The sequence below is a fragment of the Melanotaenia boesemani genome, chromosome 17 (assembly GCF_017639745.1).
Source record: "Melanotaenia boesemani isolate fMelBoe1 chromosome 17, fMelBoe1.pri, whole genome shotgun sequence".
NCBI lineage: Eukaryota > Metazoa > Chordata > Actinopteri > Atheriniformes > Melanotaeniidae > Melanotaenia > Melanotaenia boesemani.
In genome coordinates, this window is record NC_055698.1 from 23,291,615 (window position 1) to 23,314,907 (window position 23,293).

Below are 23,293 nucleotides of genomic sequence, written 5' to 3' on the forward strand. Positions count from 1 at the left end.
TTAAAAGATTATCTACTGGTATCTTTAGAAAGAGAAAGGGCTTTAATTAAAAACAGGGTTTTCTGCCCTCATCTGGTTAAAGGTTGTAACTACAACTACAATCGGGTTTGACAAATTACATCAAGGTTAAGTCAAACTAGAAGTAAAACTGGGAGATCTAAAGCATATAAATGTAGACCTTTAAATAGGCATGTGATGCCAAACAGTAGGTAACTGTTATCTGCTTGACTGGAAGATGCTGCTCTATTGCTGTCTCTACATGTCTCAACATTTCCCACTGATTCAGTGAAATTAGTGAATTGCAGCATTTTCTTTTATGTAAAAACTATATAATATAATAATATTAATATGTTAAGATATGTCTACTTCTACTGTCATTATATAATATTAATTACCTAATGTTAAAGGCTGCAGGGGCTCCTGATGTTATGGTTGAGGGTTGAGGTGTCTGTAGAGACTAATCAATAAAAACAACAACAGCAACAACAAAACAAAACAAAAATAACAAGATAACTCCTTGATCAAGACCTCTTCTCTAGTCTCGAACTACACAGGGGTTTCAGGCCTTATGTTAAAGCATGCACCCACTATTCTTTCTTTTTTTAAATCAGGAACTTTTTGGAAAAATTAAATATAACCTGCAAATGAACTAGTTCCTCCTTCGTGTATCAGGAGAATGTTTTTAGGGGAGCTCATCTGCTTTTCACAGGAGCCCAGCTCCCCTTTGCTCCCATATAATTTGAACCATATTTCTTCTCAAGACTTGTGATCAAAATGGGTCTTTATCAGAAGAGGAAAAATGGACTTGTCTCAAAAGGTTTTATTTTGGATTTTTGACATTGTGAGGGCCAAAGCTAACCCTGATCTATCTTTTTCACTTACTTGCATGTTGACATGCAAGTCAACTGAAAGTCCATTTATTCCAAGTGACTATAATCCCAGATAGATGACTAAATCTGTGAAACTTTAATGCCTTCTATTATTTCATCAGACTATAATATAAATCTCTTTATTCCATTAAAGGAAGAAATAAAAATCCATTTCATGGCTGACAATCCTAAATATAATTGAATATGGCGCCATAAAAACTCTCAGGGCATGCTATACTACTCTCAGTATTTTTTCTACTTTAAAACGGTTTGCACGTTTAATATTAACCTGCCTGAATCAACACACATGTTGGCATATTTTAGTCATTTATTTGCAGAAGCAACAGATTTAAATGTGCATGTAGTCCTGTCAGATCACTCTTTGACTGAGAAGAGAGAATGGTATCCCTTCTATCTCCCCTAAAATGATCTACTGAAACATATTGAGGCCTTTGCCTTCTTCACAGAAACCTGCAGAGAGAAACAGACATACAGAAAATCATCTATGTTAAAATGAAAAGCTAAGCAGTTCAAATTGATTTCACTGATAAAACAGAGAAGTTTAAAAGTAAAGCACTTTTCTTAGCGTCAAAGTGGAAATCTAGTTCTCCAGAGAAGCCGAGGCAGCTCGCCTGCTTCTTGAAATGTTCCAGATCAGAGTCCTTCAGGGTCAACTCGCTACCTGCAAACAAACAGACAAAAATGCATTAATATTAAGTTACGCTGGGTATTTCCTCTCTCTGATTAATTAGGGAACTTCTTAAAAAAGCAGATTTATTCCTACCGAAAAGATAAAGAGCACGAGCTTGGATCTCATTAGCCTCAGTCGGGTCACTGATTCTCATGACCTGGAGGAAGTCTTTGCTGTTTTTTAAAGTGGAATTAATATCAAGAACCAGACAACTGTCACAACTTGGCAGCACATGAACCATCGAGGTGACGTTGATAACTAGAGAGCGACAAAGAGAAAGATGGAAAAAAATGAATAGCAATAAATAACCCAGTGTAACCTACTCCCAGTTCATTTTTCAAACTACCAATAATATTCATGTTCTTGGATTTTTATTTATTTATTTATTTTTTGGAGTGGGAGAGGAGGGATTTAATGTAAAATAAAAACTTAAAACAAAACAAACAAACAAACAAACAAACAAACAAACAAAAAAATATGCCCCTAAAAAATATAATTCCATTACAAAATATTTTAAATATTTGAAGTAAAGAATTAAATTATTAATACTGTAAAAATAGCAACAAAACACACCTTCCCACCCCATGCAAAACAAAACAATCAAACAAAACAGTCACACTTGGTAACAGTACGTCTCTTAAAGTAATCATTAGCTCATTTTGAAAATGATGATAACGGCACATTAAAAAATTCAGAACAAGGGCAACAAAAGGTTGGGAAAGTACCTGGCATGAATCAAAAACAGATGGAGGACCATTTAGCAACTAATTATGTTAACTGGGAACAGGCCAGTAACACAACTGGGCAAAAAAGGAACATTTTGAAGTTCTTGTCCTTACATCTATAAAATTAGTTGCTGATGTCGCTGATGCTTCCATTAGAATGGCTGGTTCTAATGGTTTCAACTGGTTACTGGTTTAAACAGCAGATCTTAGATTTAGTTCTTTTTTGTTTTCCTGGATTAAATCATCTTAATGAAAGTGACAACTTGATTTTTAACCATCATTCATCAACATTAACAATGAGTCAGCAGATTTCTGATTTACTTTATTAGTCTATTTGTTATTGGTTGTGGGCTGAGAGTCAAATACTTTGGATCAAATGTGTTAGAGACAGCTTCTGTGTATGTGTTTATGGACAATATACAGAAATAAAACACTTTTAAGATTGTTTGTTCTTTTGAATTTTTGTCCATAGGTTAAAAAATTGGATGCAGAATAGGTTGAATGCTGCTCAAATATTCATCACTGTGCTGGAGTTTAGATGTTTATTTCATGCAGAAATGATTTTTTTTGGAAGAACATAACATGTTTACTCTCACTGATTCCTGCTAACATTACATAGTTTTAGTGGTTTTAAGGAAATGCCAGGGAGGATTTTTTTTGTCCCAGTCTGCCTCTGGTTATAGGCATACTCAAAGTAAAATTATCAAAAGATGAGGATTAATGAAAACATTAAAGAATTAGTAGAAAAATAACAAGAAAGAGAAAACAAACATACTGTATCAGGCACAATTTGTCCTGGATTTATAAGTCAAGCCTTGTTTCAGATCAAGTCAGAAAACTTACGTCTTGCAGTTATAGTGTTGTTTTCAATGGTGGCGTTTGCTCTTGAACTAAGGCAGGTTCCATTTCTGGAAAACACAAAGGAAGAGTTGAGTTGAACCTTTTATGAACAAAATTTCTCTTTACAGTTCGGTCAGATCAGGATCGCATCTTAGCTTTTTGTACATATTTTTGGCATAATTGTGCTTCACTCTTGAGCAAAAAATGTTTTCAGCAAAAATATTTTTTGCTCAAAATGTACCTCATGTGCTTCAAAAACATATTTGTCAGCTCTCAGAATCGCCCTTCGTAAGCTCAAGTATGAGACACAATAACACCACGGAGATTGTGGTTCTTTTTGTTTTCAACTACACCTCCAGCATGCAATAGGCCAGTTCATAGCTAAGTAGAAATCACCTGGGATGAGAATTAGAGATCATTATCACTCAAAAAAAAGAGGATCCATGCTGGGAGTGAGCTGCTGCTTTAGGTGGAGGAGTTTAGGTATATCAGGGCCATGCTTATGAGTAGGAAAATGGAGCAGGACACTGATAGACGGACAGGGGCAGCATTTGCTGTTTTATGGACTTTGCACTGGCCTGTTGTGATGAAGAGAGACCAGAACAGAGAGGAAACACTATCGATTGACCAGTCAATCTCCATTCTAACCTTTACCTGTTATTTTGAGCTGCTGGGAGTGAATCAAAAAAAGAGATCTTAAATACAAGCAGTACAAACCAGTTTCCTCTGAAGGCTCAACCTCAGGGATAGGGCGATGAGTTCAGTTGTTCCCTGTCAAGCATCTCCTTTATATCAAAAGGAGCTCGTTTAAGTGGTTTAGGTCTATGGCCACAATCCGGTGCATCTTTATCACAGATAAATTTAAATTTAAATATTTCGTATTTCTGTGCAGTTATGTTGACACCATAAAATTCTGTGTATAAATGGATAGAGGAGCAGAACCCCTCTTTCACAGTGTCTATGGATAACTTTAAAAAAGGAATTAAAACTATCACAAATGATAAACTGAGCAGCGTGGACAACCCCATTAACTGAGTGAAACATTATTGTTGTATCATCTGACAAAACATTTTGCTTCAGGGATGTTGGAATATATTACAATGAGACCAAGGTTTGACTCCATTGTGAGGAGTTTTTTTTCAGTCTTTTAGCTAGGATGTGTTTTGAGCGTCTTTGTCTTTGATTAATGCAAACTGAAGTACCAGCAATATGTGTTTCAAAGGATTTCCCGACCTGAATTATTATTTTTTTATATAATAAATCATGGAAATGGGCGAGAGTCTTATAGAAACTTATAGTATTTGGGCCAATATCAACTCACATCTTGTTCTCCTGAGACATAATAACTTCACTGGTGTTGGTTGGTGACTCTCTGATGTTCAGCCAGCCGCTGTCGGTTGCCTTCAGGACAGCTTTAAAGGCCTCATGATCAGTGAAGCCGACGAGAAACTTGAATTTACCATGTATCTGCGTACAAATAGGAAGTCAATAGTTGTCACAGACACCTTTCAAATAGCACAGTATTTTTGTGGCACCAACCCAGATATTTATGTAATTCTTAAAGTTATAAGACTGGTTTGATATAAAATCTGCTTTACATATTCCTGTATTAGATTGTTTTATTTAATGTCATATTCAGTGTTTGAAGAAGAAAGACCTCTTGAATTTAAGTAGCTGGGAAGAAATCAGTCACATCACAGTAAATGAATTATGTGGGAAAACAGAACTTTATCAACATGCTAAAAACACAGAAGAGCCTGATGCTGTTTGGTAAATTTTAGTGATCTCTTATGAGGGTGTGAGGCTGTGGATGTTGAAGAATTTAAATAGTTTGTAATTATGAATTTAATTTTATTGTTCAAATGGACTTCTTTTATAAAATTATTAGTGCCGAGCACGTTAACGCGTTAACGCAACGCTTAATTAACGCAACGCTTAATTAACGCCGTTAATTTTTTTAATCACACATTAAGTTTGTTTTTATTTTTTTGCTGTCCGCTGGCTTTGATGACAGAAAGATGGAGTCCATGTCTCCCTTCCCTGCTGCAGAGGTGCGTCTGATGTAATCAGGAGAGAGCAGGTTTATTAAAATGAAGAGATGTTTTCTGTCTGGAACTTAAGGAAGAAGAAGAAGAACCGATGTTTCTTTTTGTCTAAACCCATGCAGATGACAGAACATTGTGATTTTTGGATGAGAAACCACTCCCAAAAGAAAACGAGAAACTTTCTTTTATTATTATTTTTTTTAATAAATGCGGTTTTAATTTATGCAAGACAGCAAAGGTAAGACAGGCTTTCTGACTTTTACAAACGTAAAGCATAAATCGGGCCTTCTTCTGCCTCTGGTTTGGTGAATCTTGGTCATTGCGAGATGAAACTTCCTGCTGTGGAATCTGTGAGATGTGAGCTTTCAGTAGAAGAGTCGTTTGTTCATGTATATGGGGAGACATCATCTGTGTTTACATATTTTCAGACTTTGTGTACCTGGTCTTTGAATTGTTTGTTGTCTTAACTGTGTTTGGTGGTGATAGAAATGGTTTTACTGAGCTGTTAGCTGAGATTCTGGACTTTCTGTGGATACCACACATGTTTATAGTTACATTTACACATCTGATGCTACACCCGGAAAAGAGATGTTAACCCCTTAACTCCTGGTAGCGGAAGCTGCAGATGCAGTCAAGCTAAAAATGAAAGTTTAGAGAATTTATATCCAGAAATCTGGATAATGCAGCACTGAAGCTGCATGGATGAAAGTTATTGTGCATATTGTGAGTATTTCTCTCTCCTCACCATCTAGAAGCTGTGAGATTCTAACCCTGCTTTCTGTCTGTTCACCTGATGCTGATATTCATCACATATTGTTCCTTCTGTGTTTAGAAGGAAGCAGCTTCGCAGCTTGAAATTCATCCTGCTGACTTTTTACCTTTTAGTTAGTGAATCCTGAATATTTCATCCTTCTTTCTCATAAATATTTGATTTTATAAATATATATGAAGAAATATTTTAACTGTTGGTGTTTAAGAGAAAACTGATGCTAAATCAGTTTATGTGTTTAGTGCAGGGGTCTGCAGCCTTTCCAATCCAAAGAGCCATTTTTCCCCCAGCCAGCTAAATAAAACTCCTTTAGAGCTGCAAATGTTACGAGACTTTTCAAAAAGGAAACTTAATATATATTTTTTAATGAAGAGCCACCATAGGATATTTATTTTTGAAGAACCACATTTTTATTTCCATTTTTAGGTTTGAAAATAAAGAAAAATATAAAACCTTTATAAAAAGAGGATAAACAGACTTTCTTCTAAGGGATGTAGATATTTGTGGAAAATGATGTAAAAGAAAAAAAAAGGTTTCCTGGTTTCCAACTTAATGACAAGAAAGATAGATTTTTTAAAAAAATGATTTTAGCTGCATATTTAGAAGCATTGTGGAAGGTCCAGAGAGCCACTTGCGGCTCCAGAGTTGCAGGTTGGAGACCCCTGATGTAGTGTTTGTAAACCAAACTTTACTGCATTTTATTTATATAGCAGTAGGCATTCTTTTAAAGGAAAGAGACATTTTGCGCGTAACAATGCGATTAATCGCGATTAATTGCAGCGTGTCATGTGATTAATCGTGATTTAAAATTTCAAGCGTTGCCCAGCACTAAAAATTATGCATAAACTTTCCTACATTTTAAGAAGTTTAATAAATGTTTAGTATAACACGTAAAAAGCAGGGGGAAATCTCGGCTGGAACTAGTTTCCGAACAGACCTGTAGTTCTGTATTGAGGAAACCACATCTTCACCTTCACACTATTTCTCTCTATTTAACTGCTACTATCTTCTACTTAAATAAAAAGGCAGAATGTTGCAAGAAATGAAGCAGAAAGTTGGAAACTGAAAGCATGCTACTTTGTCCTTGCTGTTTTCCTCTGGTTGGCTGATTGCTCCAGAGACATTGTGATGCAATGACGATGCAGGTTATGCATTCCTTTATTTTCTATAATGCTTATTTAAATTTAGGGTCATGGGGAAGCCGTTCCAGCAAAAGTCATGTTGTCAATCCCAGCAGTTAGCAGGGTGGACAGGTTGTCAGAGAGACAAACAACGACTCACATTCCCTCCTAGGGAGAATTTAAACTGACCAGTTAACCTTACATGCATGCTTTTGGATGGTGGGAGAAAATTGGGGTGCCTGCAGAGAACCTACATGGAGGAACATGTAAACTCTACAGAGAGAGGCCACTGTTCAAAGCCCCCAGCTCAGGCTTGTGATCTTCTTGCTATGAGGCTGCGGTGCTAACTACCCCACATGGTTTTATTTTTATGGTTAAATAAAAACAGTATAAGGTTGAACCTAGCTTTATATACAACCCTAACCCACTCTATACACTTTACTTGTACCAGGTAGAACACCTTTGCCTTCAGAACTGCCTTAATTCATCATGGCATAGATTCATCAAGATGTTGGAAACTCTCCTCAAAGATTTAGCTCCATATTAACATGACAGCATCACACAGTTGCTGCAGATTAGTCGGCTGCACATCCATGATGAGAATCTCCTGCTCCACCACAACAGGCTTCTTTATTGGATTGGATTGAGTGAACTCATTTTCACATTCAAGAAAGCAGTTGGAGATGATTTGAGCTTTGTGACATGGTGCATTATCCTGCTGGAAATAGCCATCAGAAGATGCTACTCTGTGGTCACAAAGAAATTAACACCATCAGCAACAAGTAGGCTGTACGTTTAAATGATGTTGGTACTAAGGGGCCTAAAGTGTGCCAAGAAAATATCCCTCACACCATTAAACCACAACCATCCTGAACAGTTGTTATAATAAGGCAGGATGGATTCATGCTTTCATGTTGTTTACTCCAAATTCTGACTCTACCATCTGAATGATGGAGCTGAAATTAAGACTTATCAGACTAGATAACATTTTTTTTTTATCTTCAGTTGTCCAATTTTGGTGAATTTTGTGTCAATTGTAGCTTTAATTTCCTGCTCTTAGCTGAAAGAAACTGAGCTCCAACATCACAAAGGCATTTTGGTCCAGAAGACTGCTTTTCTCTGGATATTTTCTCTTTTTCCAGACCGTTCTCTCGAAACCTTAGAGCTGGTTGTGGGAAAAAATCCCAGTAGATCAGCAGTTTCTAAAATACTCAGATCAACCCATCGGGCACCAGCAAACTGTGCCACATTCAATGTCACTTAAATCCCCTTTCTTCTTTATTCTGATTCTCAGTTTGAACTTCACCAAGTTGTTTTGAACTTGCCAGCATGTCTGTTTTGAGTGACATGTAATTAGCTGATTAGCTTCATGTAGGCAAATACACAAGAACATTTGTTTTAAAGCTTGCATCCAAAACCAGAAATGAAGGAGAGGAGGTTTACCACAGAAGAATTGACCAGAGACAGAGGTGTAATCAGTGGTTGGCATTCTTCAGGCGTCAGAGCGGAGCTGCTTAGAAAGAGTGCTGCAAACAGAAGATGACTGCTTAGCCACAGATTCATGATGCTGGTTAGCTTCAACGTAAACTGTAAAAGGAAGAAAGACAAAAAAGATAGAAACAAGCTGAAACATTTCTGCACATTTTAGTGAAGTTACAGTAAACTGATCCTGAGAACTGCTCAGTTTTACACCATGTGACAGAATTACCAACCTGTGGGTTTTCCAGGAGCAGGATGAAAACAAATTTCATTGTTTGCTGTCTTCTGCTTTTCTTTTATCCCACATGTAAACTAATTTCCACGTCCGTGCATTTGTCTTTATTTGTTCTGTTTGCTTTGATGGGATTTTGTAAAGACTTTATTCAATTCATGTATCAATCATTTACCAGTTTGTTTAATTTCTCTTTGCCAAAGACTGAAATGACCTGAGTGTCTACAGAACAGCATACGAGCCCTCAGATTAAACCTGCCACCAGACAACCTGACAGCACCAATGTAACATCCCACTTATCAAAGGTAAAAGTTACATCATTACTTTGGTTTATTTATTGTGTTCCTCCAAATAATATTACCATTATTTTGTGATTATTTTCCTCTTCTGTTTTTTTTATGTATTGTTAAGCACAACTAAACATATACCTAATGTATTACTGCATAGTTACTTATTTCTATGCAAATGATTTTAATAAAGCTAAATTAGAGAATCCTGCAATTCTAAATAAGTAAATTATTCACTCTTTTTTTGACAACATATACAATGAAATTCTTATTTAGGTCATTTTCTGTAACACCGATGATGCAGTTTTTCACAGCATTTGTACTAGTTTATATAAACTTATATAAAATGACAAATCTTTTAAAAAAACCTTTTTTAAGTGCTCATGTGGCCCTGTCCTGTACTAGATTTATGATTCTGTTGTTATGTTGTTTGAGCCTCCAGACTAGCTTGCCACCCAGAAAATTGATCTTGGTCCCTTATAATGAAGCTTTTTTCAGGAATCCTTGAGTAATATTTGAAAATGCCTTTTTATTTAATAAACGCATAAACTCTGTGGTGAGAACGGGCTTGAATCATCTCTAAGGTAAAGCTTTTCTTGTCTTCTCTGATTCTGAGAAAGTTATTCATACTTTTATTTAATCAAGACTTCATTATTATTATTATAACAGTCTTTACTCAGGTGTGTGAGTCCTCTTCTGTCTTGGCTGCAGCTGGGTCGAAACGCTGCTGCCCAGTTGTTAACTGGAGCCAGAGACATCATATCATATCTGTGTTGGCCTCCTTGCACTGGCTCCACGCTAATTTCAGAATTGATTTTAAGATTTTATTGTTATTTTTTACATCTTTGAATGGGTTAAAACCCTCCTATCTCTCTGATCTCTTAACGCCCCACACTCTCTAGATCACTGAGATCTGCAGATCTGTTTCTTCATGCTGTTCTGAGTTCTAGATTAAAGCAAAGAGAGGACAGAGCTCTTTCAGTTGTTGCTCCTAAGTTATGGAGCAGCCTCCTTCTCCATATTAAGATTTCACAATCAGTTGAAATTTGCAAAAACCGCTCAAAGATCCACTTTTATTCTCTTGCTTTCAAACCAGACTGAATGCTGGTATTGTTTTCCTTTCTTACTGTCTTTTATTTATGCCTGTTGTTATTGTTGTTTGCCTTTCTTATTTCTATTTTTTATTTATTTATATTTTGGGTAACACTTTTTATTTTAAAAGTGTTTTATAAAAGTTGACTTGACACTGAGAAATGTGAAATTGGTATTTTTAAACCATTTTTGTCCTCTTTGTGAGATAATTGCTGATGAGGAACCTCATTGTGTGGAATCTTGATGTTGGGATTTTTTTGCACCAGACCAATGTCATGAACCAACACAGAACCCCACATTTCTTGCATCTGAGCAAAAGAAAATACCTGAAGACACAGCAAACCCACCTTCCAACTCTGGCATAGGAACTAAAATCTTTGCCAGCGCATGAGGACTAAACGTACAGTAACATACATGAATAAAATTAAAAGATTGTGTGTGACATTTGAAGTTAGTCATCAAAGAGACATAAGTTTATTCAAGATGTGCCCTGCCTTCAGTTGTCGGCTTGGTGTAGAAGGCCTTTAAAGTGTTTTATTACCTTTTAGACAGAAAGAAAAAAAAACTTGTAGACAAAGACCATGCATTTTTGTTTTTAATGATCCTTTGTTTCTCTCATCTTTTTCACACTCAACTTAAGGTATTTGTGTCTTATGAGAGATGTGCTTTCACTCGAGAAGCTAACAAACAAACTGGTGGGATGGCAGGTTATTGCGGGTAAATTATTTAGGTCATTCTGCTCATCGGGTTCATGATACTCCATCTCAAGGTTATCTAGTGGGAGAACGGCATCCTGATGCCTTCGCCTTCTTTACAGAAACCTGCAGAGAGAAGCAGACATACAGATGAGAAAATCAGTTTAAATCAAATATCAGTTAATCTTGATTTTACTATTAAACCAGAGGAAGTTAAAGGTGAATCACTTTTCTCAGGATTGTAGGTATAGTCTGGGTCTCCAGAGAAGCCGAGGCAACTTGCTTGCTTCTTGAAATGCTCCAGATCCGACTCTTTCAGAGTCAACTCATTAGCTGGAAACAAAAAACAAAAAAAGTGCATGGATGAGTTTTTTTCTTTTAATGTAAAATAATGAATTTATTCTCTCTCTGTGGTTCCTTTGTACCTAAAAGATACAGAGCTCTGCCATGGATCTCATCAACCTCAGTTAGGCTACCCATTTGCATAAGTTGAAGAATCTCCTTGGCATTTTTTAAAGTACTGTTTGCACTGAACACCAGACACCCTTTGCAGCTTGGCAGCACTTGGAACGTCAAAGACATGTTGGTATCTGAGGACGAATGTTGAAAACATGAAAAATAGTTCAGCATTCCACATTTACAGTCAACATTTACAATCAATCATTTTGAGTTTTAAATAAGTTATCTAATCTTTACCAGGACTTAAAATGAAGTAAATACAATCACAAATAATCAACAACCCAATATATGACAGCTTATTATTTCATCTTTTTTAAAGGACTGAACATGAACTAAGCCACAGTTGATCAGTGTGTACACACATAAGGTGATTTAAACCTGATGGAAGCATATTGGGTTTATGTTTATCATGTACTTGAAACTTTATTAACATTTGTGACTCAAGGTTTGGTTCAGGTTGTGTCAAGAAACTTACGTGTTGCACCTCCAGTGTTGCCTTCAATGGTCACATTCGATCTTGAACTTAAGCAGATTCCATTCCTGTTAAAGTTAGAGATATGTTCAAATTGGTAGGAGTCCTTCAAATAGGCTAAACCTTGCTAAAGTGGACTCTGGTCCCATTCAATGCTTAAGTTTGTGCTAAAGTCAAATCAATACTTAATGTGCCAGACTTTTATCCAGCTAAATATACTGTAGATAACTCTCGAATCAATGTCTCTCCAAAAAAACAAAACACAAAAAACAAAAAACCCCACAAAAACAACTACATCTAGTCCAGAGTGCTGCCGCTCGTGTCCTCACAAAGACCAATGAAAAATAGGAATATATCCACTGGACAAAAACACCTAAGATCCGGAGAGATCCAAGAGGATACAAGTCTCTGTATCTGCGGCACATCCGGACTGTTTCCGGGTATTGTAAATAAATTTATAGGGATACTCATCAAGGAATTATTTAAGTGTGCTATGTATTTTCATTTATATTCTTACTCTGTTAATCATATTAAATATCTCTTATCTTTAAGCTCATATACTTACTGACAGTGTGCTTAAGCAACAATGAGACTCTTCATATGGGGTGAGTGAGAAGAACATGTGGGGGGCTGACTAGCGCTGTGTTGCCAATAAAACAGCATGGAATGTTACCCTTAAGGGTAATTTCTGGGTCAACCGGAGTTCAGAGGAGATACCTTGTTTGTCTGTGTGTGTTTTCTTTGTCCCTGTTTTCCAGAACAAAAGAAGCCACCAAATGGATGGGTGTCACAAGGAGGGGGTCGACATCTGCATGAGATCGACCTGTGACTGCAGCTGACCCTACTTCTGCAACTCCAGCATTAGTCAGCAAAACTGTGTATATTCAGACCCCTATATAAGGATTCCAGGATCAGTTAGAGGGAGTTCTGACTGTAACAGCAGCAGACTCCGTATTGTATTAGTCCAGGGGACAGACAATACGAATCCAGAATTCTGTATTTGCACATTTCTCATATCACTTGTAATTAATAAATTAGTTAACTGAGAGAAGTAGTCTGTCATATTTTGATCCATCAAAGAACACGCAGGAGAAGACCCTAAAGAGAAAGGTAGAAAGAAAACGTGTGGAACAGTACCTTATTAATTAGGAAAGTGGGAAATTAGTACCTGCCTATTTTAATACTGTGGGAAGAAGTACCTGTTCTGTATTACTTGTGCATTTTTAAGGTTTTCTCCAACAGTATATAAGGGAAGATTGGTGTGTAACAGATCCTATTATAGGATACTGTAATGATCCGTCTGATAAGGGTCGGACTTCCCAGCCTCCCTGAACGCAACCTAATTTTCCCACTCTGATTGGTAATACGCTTCACCTGTTTGATGCCCTTTAAATACCTGCCTGTGACAGCGTTTCTTCGCCAGATCGTCTTGGTTCTACCCTGCACGTTTCCAGCCGTTGTTCTACCTGTCTGCCTGCCTACCTGCCTGTTGTTGACCTTGTTTTGGACCTGGATTATCGTCTCTGCCTGCCCCCTGACTGGTATCTCTGTTTGTTATTGGATTTCTGGATTATTGACCCCTGGACTGGTTTTTGGATGTGGATTTTGGATCACGGAATAATCTACTCTGCCCAGACGGAGATATTCATTATCACCCACTTCCGTGGGTTGGAGACCCTGACCCCCGCCAATTATTCCCCCACTAACCTGTTCTTTACCCAGCAGTTATCCACCCACTCCAGTGGACTCCCCGTCCGGCTTCCCGGGTTCTGCCTGTACGATCTCACCAAACTGCACTACAGCACCCGGTACGTGGATTTGTAACATCCTGCATCATTATCACAGACTCCCTGCCTTCTAACACCTGTTCTCATACCCCCCACAGAAGAGCTGACCGAACGAGACCGGATAGATCACCAGTGCACATTTACATTGTTCAAATAAATTCCTTTTTACCTTTCACTGGAATCCTGATTCTTTTGAGTCCAATCTCCGGGTTTGTGACAGGATACCCTCCGTATACACATCTATAACAAATCCTAGTATGGGATATGCCGCGGAAACACATCTGTGATAGATCCTAGCATTGGATACCCTCCATTTACACAACTTTAAGAAATCCTAGTGTATGGTATTCTCCGTATACACGTCTCTCGCAGATCATACGTCATATTCTCCGCATTCGTTTCTGTGACAGATCCTATAAGATATCCTCCATACATACGTCTGGAACAAATCCCATAACCCACCTCATATACAACTTAATTTTGCCCTCTCTGGTGACCCTCGTTCATTTTTACCCCTTTAAATGACAGTTTGTTTGAATTATTTATTTATTATTCACTATAACAGTGGCAACAGAAACTCAGACGCCGGGCTGCAGACGCGCCAGATCATGTCTGTGAGGCATTGCTGTGAAAGCAGGTGCAGGGCTCCGTCAGTCCAGGAGAGACGAGAATGGAGCAACATTTTGTCGTCCGCAATGTCCCAATCAGCAGCGGTCAGGGTCCACAAACGCTAAATCTCTAGCTCTCAGAGCTTCAAACGGACTTCCTTTTGCCAAAAATTTATCATTTTTGAGGCTGGTGTTTAAGACATGTAATGACTCTGGACAACAATATAAATCAAATCTGCTGATGGGCCACTGAGGCTTTTAAGATTGCTCAGTCAGGAATGCAGCAAGACCCACTGTGTAACTTTCCACCCTTAAAACTTTTCCTGAACCGTTTGATAGCACCGTGACATTTATTATGCACATTTCAGGAGCCGAGGCTGAGAAACTGCATTTAACGTATTGTGTCACACGTTAGCAAGCGGATTTAAACACAGAGATAAGACAAGAGTCGAGACAAGACAGTCTTTTACAGGCTGGAAAGATAGATACCAAATGAACCATTGGTAGGGGTGTGTGTCACTGCGACAGCCCTTGGCCTGTCAGCCTGTTGGCCTGTTATGTAAATAGTACTATGCCAGAATTTGTTGGTGATTGGTTGCTGTTCCTGTGCCTACGGATCCACCTTTCTTTTCCAGGATTGGTAGCCGTACACTCCGTCTTCTCTGTAGCTGGCCAGTCATTAAGACTCCTCATACAAACTCCTGATCGCCTTCATTCTGGGTAGCTGTGCCAGATTTATGCACAGTTTGCCATTGTGAGCAACACTTGAGTGCGGTTAAAGCTCAGCTTGCTACTGAGGATATGAATTTTCTGTAGATTTACAGATCTGTGTCTTTTGTTCCCTTTTGTTTTTGCTAACTGCCATTGTGGGCTTTATAACTTCTGTAACAGGACGCTTTATGCTGGTTGTTATTTTGTTTTCAAAGTTTGTGTTTAGTTATTTAGTGCATGCACTTTCAAATACTTCTTTGTTTATTCAGTAAATGAATCCTTTGTTATATATACACACATATTGTAAATAAATTTAGTTTCATTGTAAGTATCCGCCTCCAACCATTTGTGTTGCCACCCCTTTTCCCCTGGACTCCGTAGGGGTTGTAACAGTCACCGAGAAAATCAGCAAAAGTTCTACAGTCTGTCTTTACAGTCAGAAAGTTACATAGTGCATCTTTAATGACCGAGCTCCATTGTAATTCTGGTCCCTAAAGTATAAACAATCCTATTGTTACAATGATGCCACTTCACTTAACATGCAACATGCTGTTATAAAGTTTAAATGATAATAAAAAAAACAACAACAAACAAAAAAGCAAACAAACAAACAAAAAAAAACAGGTTGTGCTTTAACACATAAGACTTGATCATGTTACAGGGATCACCAAAAGACAATAATTTACGTTATAATACTGTGTATTTGTTGAGTTAACTTACATCCGGTTCTCCTGAGACATAATAACTTCAGTGGTGCTGGATGGTGACGCTGTGATTTTCACCCAGGAGCTGTCAGTTAACTTGAGTGAGGCTTTATAAACCTCATGATCAGTGAAGCCCACAAGGAAGTGCATTTTGCCATACATCTGCACAGAAACAGGAAATCTGATGGTTAACACAGATGCTCTTGAAATACGAAGCCTAAATATTGAACGTGTGTAATTTTGTGGCATCAACCAGAAGATGAACATTACTTTGAAAGTCTGGTCTGAAACATTTTTTTTAAATCAAAACTTGTAGTCCCCCCAAAATTACACCATTCTTGGAAAGCATTATGCGATGTAAGAACTTAGGAAACAGAAATGGGCTACGATGAGAACCCACCTACTCATTTTAAGTTGTGATGTGGGTCTGTAGAGGTAAAGTTATTCAACAAATATTCCTAAAAAGTGCTCATATGCCTTGTCTAATGTGTTCTTAGCACATGGAGCTTCATCATATATATCATAATAAGATTAAAAATGACCTCTTACATCATCATAATTGTTGCTTTTGAAGAAAATGCCATTAAAGTGTAAAACGTTGTCACACACTGCTCATATTCTGTGTTCATAAACATTTATATGATTCTCTGTTTGTTTGGCTGAATGAAAAATACTTGAATGATGATTTCAAGATCAGAACTGTCTCCTTCCTTTAATAAAGGGTGGCTCTGTTTTCTGGAAAAAAGTAAAGACTAAAACACCTTTCCTTAAAATAGAAAAAACTCTCAGCCAGCTCTCATTACTTCAGCTTCTTAAATAGTTCTCAGTTATTTCCCTCAGGTAGGAACCTTTCTAAATACCTATTCTATTTCTGCACTTTGTGTCAATAATACTTTGCCCCCTATAGTATTGACGATAATGTGGATGAGTGGAAATCAGGAAATGTTAAGAGTTTAATAATTAAGAGTTTTTCTCAGTTTTTGTACTAATACATTTCCTAAATAAAGTGTTATAAATGGTCTGTTTAAAAGACTAAATAAATCAAAGCATTTATATTTTCTCCTGCTTTAGTTTAATTGGAATCTGGTTTCAAACAGGAAGTAGTTTTCTAATGAAATCACAACTTAAAAACTTTTCACAAATAACCTTTTTTTTTTTTTTTAACCCTGTCCTGTCCAGCATCCTAACATACAGAACGGTGGTCTGTGTGCCATATTTTGCTTGACAGATTTGCTCTACCAAGGGAGACATGTTATATACATGGCTGCCCTTGATATTTTTATTATTTTTATTGTAATCTTATTTTCTTTAGTCTTATATGTCAGTGCCGAACCTGACAGGGAGATAGAGGAAGAGAGAGAGAGAGAGAAAAAAAAAGGGAGAAAAGGACAAACAAATAACCTTATAATCTGATAAATTAAACAAAATGGCACAATGTTGAAATGGAAACGAGATGCTTAGTCTGTGCTGGTTTCCTCTGGTTAGCTGCTGCAGACACATCATGATGTTATGAAGATTACATAAAAATTGTAATCAAATGTTAAGCTGGCTTCATATAAATGTAATCAGAGTGAGACGCCAAACACAAATTAGGAAGGAGAGGAGGTTTACCACAGAGGGGTCGGCCAGAGACAAAGGCGTGATCAGAGGTTGGCATTCTTCAGGTGTCGGTGCTGAGCTGCTCAGAAACAGAGCTGCAAACAGGAGATAACCGCTCAGCCACAGATTCATGATGCTGCTTAGCTTCACTTAAGCTGTGAAAAGACGAAAAAAACAGAAAGGAAGAACCAAGCAGGGATGTTTCAGCGCTCTTTAGGAAAGTTACTCTGACTGATCCTGCAGCTGCACAACTTTTATACCATCTGACAAAACCTGTGGGTTTTCCTGTTGTTGCATAAAAAAAAAGTTTTTTTTCCCCCTCAAACTCCATCTCTTTGAAAATTTCTTTCCTTTCATGCTATTTCACAATAACTTTGTTCAATTGATTAATCATTAACTTACTTGTTTAGATGCCCCTTGCACAGACTCACAGATAAACTAATTGTGTACAGCACAAACCAAAGTAAACATGCACTGACAAACAATATCTGCCAACATAATTTATTAACTAACATTTGAAAAATCAAACTTTACAACTGAGAAAATGCAAAACACCAGCAATGTGAAGGAGTAAAGATACATCTCAATTAGATTCTTGCTGGCGTTCACAAAATGTCTGTAACCCCGCTAGTTTGTCTCTTGCTTCACCAAAACCATGAACTCAGAGATCCTCAGTAGACAACAGAGGAGTTTTCTAAAGCAGCAATCTGGATCCACGAATGATCTTTCCCAGACAAGATGAAGACTAAAATAAAGGCTTAATAAATATTAGAGCTGACTTCAGAGACAGGGCTTATAAGCCAGATTTAGGCCTTAATCTAGTTAAACTGACACATTTAAATGACTTTTTAAATCTCAGTTTAAATATGTTTTAGTTTGTCTGAGACTATGGAGTCCTAAGGAAAGCAAAGCTAAACCTGCATGAAAGAATCGAGTTAAGTCTCAGTATGTTGATCTGCTGGTAGTAATAAAAACCTGGAATGGAGTAAAAAGAGCTTATACTAGTGTGAATATGAAGATAAAATGATAGCAGAGGTAAAATAAGTCATTCAGAAATCTTCAGTGAATATGAAAATATGTTATTTAAACAAATTGTGTCAACCTTTGCAATTATTGAAGGTAAAAACTAAAAACCTGCTACCGAGCAAAAGAACAAACAGCTTGATAAAAAACAACTGTGCAACAAGTCCTGTTTACACATCATTTCTATGCAAAATCCCAAATTTTTCCCTTTTTGTGTTAGAAAAAATTGCATTTAGCACAGTGAGGCAAAAAACACCTCTGTTCAGATTAAAAATGCAAATAGGGCTGGAAAGGATGTAAAGTGCATGACAGGCCTGTAGTAGGCGGTGCAAATTTACAATGACACACCCCACGTTGCAAAAACGCCAGGTTTTGCTTTAAGAGACCAAAAAAACTTAAAAAGACTCTGTAGCACAAACTGAACACTGAGGTCTGCCATTGTTGTTGTCGTTGTTCGTGGTTGTAAACATAGATGTTATCATAGATTGCAGTTCATGTTTACATGGACAGGGTTCATCTTGAAAATTTCACTCTGGAGCTTGTTCTCAAACCTTTGTGGTTTTGTCTACCCTGTTTACACATGTAAATGGGGCTCCACACTTCTCATATTTATACTCTGACATCACTTAAAACCTCTTGATGGGACACCTAATGACTATTTACCTCCGGGGCTGCTGCATGGAGCAGATAAATAGTACACTGAATATTAAACTTTTAATGGAAATACATGAACTCTTTCAGTTGGCATTACACAAACAATTCCAGTACCAAATTAGCTGAGGATGTATTGTAGTTGTACAGAGAGGTTAATTAATTTAACATCTGATTAACTTTATCCCTTTATGTCCCATAGTCTAGAACACTTTTTAACTATTGTTACCTTGAGATAACAAGTTAACTATCATGTTATAATTAGATAATAAACATTTTCTTCAGATCACAATACTTTTTCTTGCTATCTGAAGATAACAATTTAAGTTTTTTAAAATCTATGATAAAACGAAAAGGTCTTCCTTTGTTTCCTGGCAACAGGTTTACTGGAGTTAAACACACAGAATAACATGTTTGCTTGTCATATGTTTTGACCAAATGTTGCAATAATCAATTGAATTAAGTGCTCACTTCTCAGTAACACCTTAATCAGCCCATGAGCTTGAAAAAGCAAAGCTCATTATCTTTTGATAACCAGTTACAGCTTATTGCAATAGGTCCGCTGCTGTCAACTCCTTCTGTTCACATGATGGCACACACATTCAGAGCCAAGTTGACTGACAGTCTTTTGAACCCCTAAGTAATATCTCCATTGTTAGTGATAGCTGACCCAGATTAATTAAATACATTTTAAATGAGGTGTGATTAAGATGGTGCACCCACCTGGCCATGTGGACCAGGTACTGTCGGCTAATCACACAAATGGTCTTCCTGCTGCTGTAAATGTCTGGGATATTCTCTATAGGTTTACCTATGGAAACATCAGGTCAGCTGAACTGAGGAGAAGATGATCTTCTTCTACTGGCAGTAAGACGTGACGGAGAAAGAACGTACGTAAAAGAGTGTTTTAATTATCATCTAACAAGTGGCATCGTCTCTAATATGCATTTCTTTGCTATCTTCAAATACAATATATAAAATTTTTAGAGGTCATTAGCTTTGCTAAGAAGCTGTCCTTTTAATCAGAAGCTTGGCAACTTTGTATGGGAATTTAATTTGCCTTTTGGTGGGTTGTGGTGTAAAATATATTTGTGCCCAGTCACTTCCAGTACCTGACCTTAATCGGTGTAAACAAATAGCATAACAGTCACTGCTAATGGCTGTTTTAATAATTTTGTGGATACACAGAGTTGTAATTCCTCCTCCATTTGCTTTCTATATTGGTAAAGGATTCTCAGCCTGTCAGCTTGTATTACAAGCTGTTTACTAATAAGTCTTTTGTTGACCTTCTCTTGTCCAGATGACCCCTCTGGAGTGAAACCTGTTGTCTGGGTTTGGGTGTCCTCTCTGCCCTAATTTCAAGACTGCGAGTGATGGAGTGATCGAGAGGAGCTAAAGGAACCACACAGCAACTGCAGTACATTTCCAGGGTATGTTGATAAGAAATATCTGTTTCTGGTCTTTGACAGTTTACAAGTATCCATTATGTTGAATTGCTATATTTGTTATTGCTTGTGTAAGGCTTTCATATTTTAACTGTTGTTATTGCGTGGAGTTCTAAGCTTGGCATGCTATTCTAATCACCCCAGATTAAAAACAAACCAGGTGTCCTCATTTAGTTCTACTTACCTTACTCCAGGACTCCACAGTCAAGACTAACTCAACCAAACTATATTCATGAAAAACAGTTAAACATTTCACTTTAAATAGTTTGAATTAAGTACTACTTATGTTTTAAAGTCCTTTTTGTGCAAGATGCCAGTAATATAAACATGTTTAAGACAAATTACTTTCCTTTTACACTTGCAGATGACGTTTTCTGCAGAAAATGTCATCTGCATATGACCCATCCATCTAAGACCCATGAGAACATCTGGGAAGATGGCTGTTGTTTTTGATAATGAGCTCCCTCATAGATGTTACCGTTGTGAAAAACGGCCTGTCATGCACTTGATGGGTCAGGCTGCTCCCGTCAACAGGAAGACCTACAAGACTTTGCAACTGTCAGCCCTTTAACATGAGCTGCCTGACAATAACTGGTGGAAAAACAACAATGTCCAGACTGTCAAATCCTTCAAAAATATTTTTTATTCACTTCATACTTGTCAGATGCCCGTTTATCCAAATACGTGAGGGAAGACAGACTCCCAAAGTCGTCCTTTGGAAGATGAGGTAAGCCATTTCTGTTCAGTCAAAATCTGAAGGTTCTTAAAGTATCATACACCTGAAAAATGGTATTTCCATCAACTCCAAGTAAAATGAAATTCTTTAAGTCCTTGAAAACACAACCTCTTAGTTTTTTTAAAATGTGATTGTAGCCAAGGAAGAGCCAAGGAATCTAACTTTTGGATGTCATTTGAACATATTGAGAGAAAAATAAGTGTAGAGAGACCCTTGATTTCTCTCGGCACGCTCAGCAGGAAGTTGTAATCTAAACGTAGGCGCTGGATCTTATTCACTGGTTTAAGCAAATTCTCTCATTGATGGTGTATTAATAAAGACAGCCTAGTGATTTTTGAGCAGCTCTCCAGTGATGTGTCGTACAAAACACCAATGTCATTATTACACAGATTAAGACTCGTCATTGTGGGAAGTTAGCAGGTGAAGTCTATCAGACTTTTGCTAAAACCGTTTCTTACATCTAGCAGCCAGAGATACTCCAAAGACTGCGTACTCTGAAGTATCATCCTGTACGTTTTAAAGCTTATTTCAATCCCACACAACAACAAACTAGTCAGGCTCCTGAGAAAAGTCTTATCAGGGACATTTCATTCATTGCTTTATTTGTTTAAAGGCATGTCATCAGACTCAAGAGAAGAGAATCTGTTTAATATTACTTTTAATTCATAACTAACTGTAAAATTGGCACAATGTCATTGATTGGATACAGGTAATTTTCATTAAAATTCACTCTAAGCTGATGAGGGATTTACAGGCTAGCAGTGAGATAACTGATTTTGTTGTAATCTAGAAACAGATTCACTAATTTAGACAACCCCTGGGGGATGTTTTCAGTTAGGTTCGTGAGGACGATATAGTCGGCCTCAAGGTGGGCCGACCATAATGTCCTCACTCCACTGAGTCCACAAAAGCTCCATCATCTGTATAAGATAATGAATTTGATCTAATAAAGAAGCTTTGATCACCCACAAAAATCTGTGCTGTTTATCTTCATAATCTGATTAGAGCTAATGTTCAGAGACAGTACATTTCTGGGAATGTCATCAGGAACTGCTGTAAGGACTCATTTACATCTCTCCTTCAGAGAATGTTTTTTTTAGTGAATAATGCAGCGAGAGGTTAAGGTGAAGCAGCAAGACAGGAGTAAGAAAAAGAAAGATGAAGGGCAAAGTACATCCACCTCAGAGCTCCTGTGTGAGGAAAGTTTGGTGTCAACACTGTTTATCAATATACCAAAGAGCTGGCTGAACACAGACCTAAAAGGATGTAAAATGACCCAAGAGAAACTATGACAAACAATACGTAAAATAACTGAAGGAACATAAATTGACAAAATTCAATATAATGGAAAAGACAACAAAGATGCAAAACAATTTAATTACCAAACAGCAGGATGGAGAATAATAAATAAATAAGTATGTTAAATAAATAAATAGAAGTTAATATGATAAAATATTTAGATTTGTTTTTCAGTGTTTTTGTACAAAAGAACAATGGTGATGGACTAGTGATAGATTAAACATTACTATTAACAGGTTATAGCGGGATGTGCATTATTCTGGCTTTGCTCTGATTTTACATTTAGAAAAAGCAGATGGAAGTAGCCCAAGCAAAAGTTTAGACACATCACAAGATTTCAACTGTTACATGAAAAAGTTAGAGTTTGTTAAAGCAGTGCCTTGTTAACAATACGAGTATGTCCTCTCCAACAGAAAGCTTGTCTCTGTAGGTCTATGGTTAAATATAAAATTATACTTATGGTCGTGTTTTGGTTTGAGTTTTGTGTTCAAGACTCCTCCAGAACTGATGAGAAATTTATACCATGGCATACTCACCCCAACTCGGGGTTGAGTATTTTTTTCCCCTAGTATTGATTTTACAACTTGTATATCTTTCTAAAGAACTACCATCAAAATGTATGTTTCACTTATCATCTGGCAGCAGCATCTCTCGCCTGGTTGGAAATCTTGCTGCTGCAATGGTTTCAGTCCTGAAAGCAGAGAGAAAAATGTAATACATATTTTATTTCACTGAGACTTGCAGCTCCAATTTGTACTTACCGGTCCAGTAAGGACACACACTACTACTCTCAAATTTTATTCAACTCTCTTATTGATTTTGGGAAGTGAGAGGCGCATAAATCGCCTTTCGTTAACTCTTGCAAAACGAGTCATATAATCCTGAAAAATAAATTAGAGTGCAAATAAAGGAACTGCAAGTGTGTGGACACGCGTCACTGCTTTATTTTAAACT

General features: G+C 37.2%; 2 protein-coding genes, 2 long non-coding RNA genes and 1 pseudogene across 4 annotated transcripts; 1 reads left to right on the top strand and 4 right to left on the bottom strand.

Annotated features, from left to right (window-relative positions):
- Window positions 1-1,184: 1,184 nt before the first annotated feature.
- LOC121656919 lies at window positions 1,185-8,844 on the bottom strand. Its single transcript, XM_042012152.1, has 7 exons — window positions 8,773-8,844; window positions 8,504-8,647; window positions 4,447-4,592; window positions 3,129-3,193; window positions 1,654-1,818; window positions 1,447-1,551; window positions 1,185-1,340 (listed from the first exon to the last, which is right to left on the bottom strand). Exons 1-7 carry the CDS (start codon window positions 8,809-8,811, stop codon window positions 1,300-1,302), a joined length of 705 nt encoding a protein of 234 aa, XP_041868086.1. The 5' UTR covers window positions 8,812-8,844; the 3' UTR covers window positions 1,185-1,299.
- Window positions 8,845-10,732: 1,888 nt separating this feature from the next.
- Window positions 10,733-17,441, bottom strand: LOC121656920. The gene is made up of 6 exons (XM_042012153.1): window positions 17,198-17,441; window positions 15,603-15,748; window positions 11,780-11,844; window positions 11,271-11,435; window positions 11,074-11,178; window positions 10,733-10,971 (listed from the first exon to the last, which is right to left on the bottom strand). The coding sequence occupies exons 1-6, from the start codon at window positions 17,315-17,317 to the stop codon at window positions 10,925-10,927; spliced, it is 648 nt and encodes a 215-aa protein (XP_041868087.1). The 5' UTR covers window positions 17,318-17,441; the 3' UTR covers window positions 10,733-10,924.
- Window positions 13,063-13,736, top strand: LOC121656923. Its single transcript, XR_006013492.1, has 2 exons — window positions 13,063-13,584; window positions 13,662-13,736. It is a non-coding gene; the product is annotated as an uncharacterized LOC121656923 (long non-coding RNA).
- LOC121656921 lies at window positions 16,678-17,191 on the bottom strand. The gene is made up of 2 exons (XR_006013490.1): window positions 16,988-17,191; window positions 16,678-16,732 (listed from the first exon to the last, which is right to left on the bottom strand). It is a non-coding gene; the product is annotated as an uncharacterized LOC121656921 (long non-coding RNA).
- A 3,164-nt stretch (window positions 17,442-20,605) lies between the features above and the next one.
- LOC121628099 lies at window positions 20,606-22,097 on the bottom strand (annotated as a pseudogene).
- Window positions 22,098-23,293: the final 1,196 nt, after the last annotated feature.

Coding starts and splice junctions, on each gene's coding strand:
- LOC121656919 (XM_042012152.1), bottom strand. CDS start 8,811: ATGAAATTTGTTTTCATCCTGCTCCTGGAAAACCCACAG. Junction 3,194..4,446: donor ATGTCTCAGGAGAACAAGAT/GTGAGTTGATAT, acceptor TGTGTTTTCCAG/AAATGGAACCTGCCTTAGTT. Junction 1,552..1,653: donor TCGTGCTCTTTATCTTTTCG/GTAGGAATAAAT, acceptor GTTTGTTTGCAG/GTAGCGAGTTGACCCTGAAG.
- LOC121656920 (XM_042012153.1), bottom strand. CDS start 17,317: ATGAATCTGTGGCTGAGCGGTTATCTCCTGTTTGCAGCTCTGTTTCTG. Junction 15,749..17,197: donor CTCTGGCCGACCCCTCTGTG/GTAAACCTCCTC, acceptor GTTTCTGTGCAG/ATGTATGGCAAAATGCACTT. Junction 11,179..11,270: donor CAGAGCTCTGTATCTTTTAG/GTACAAAGGAAC, acceptor TTTTGTTTCCAG/CTAATGAGTTGACTCTGAAA.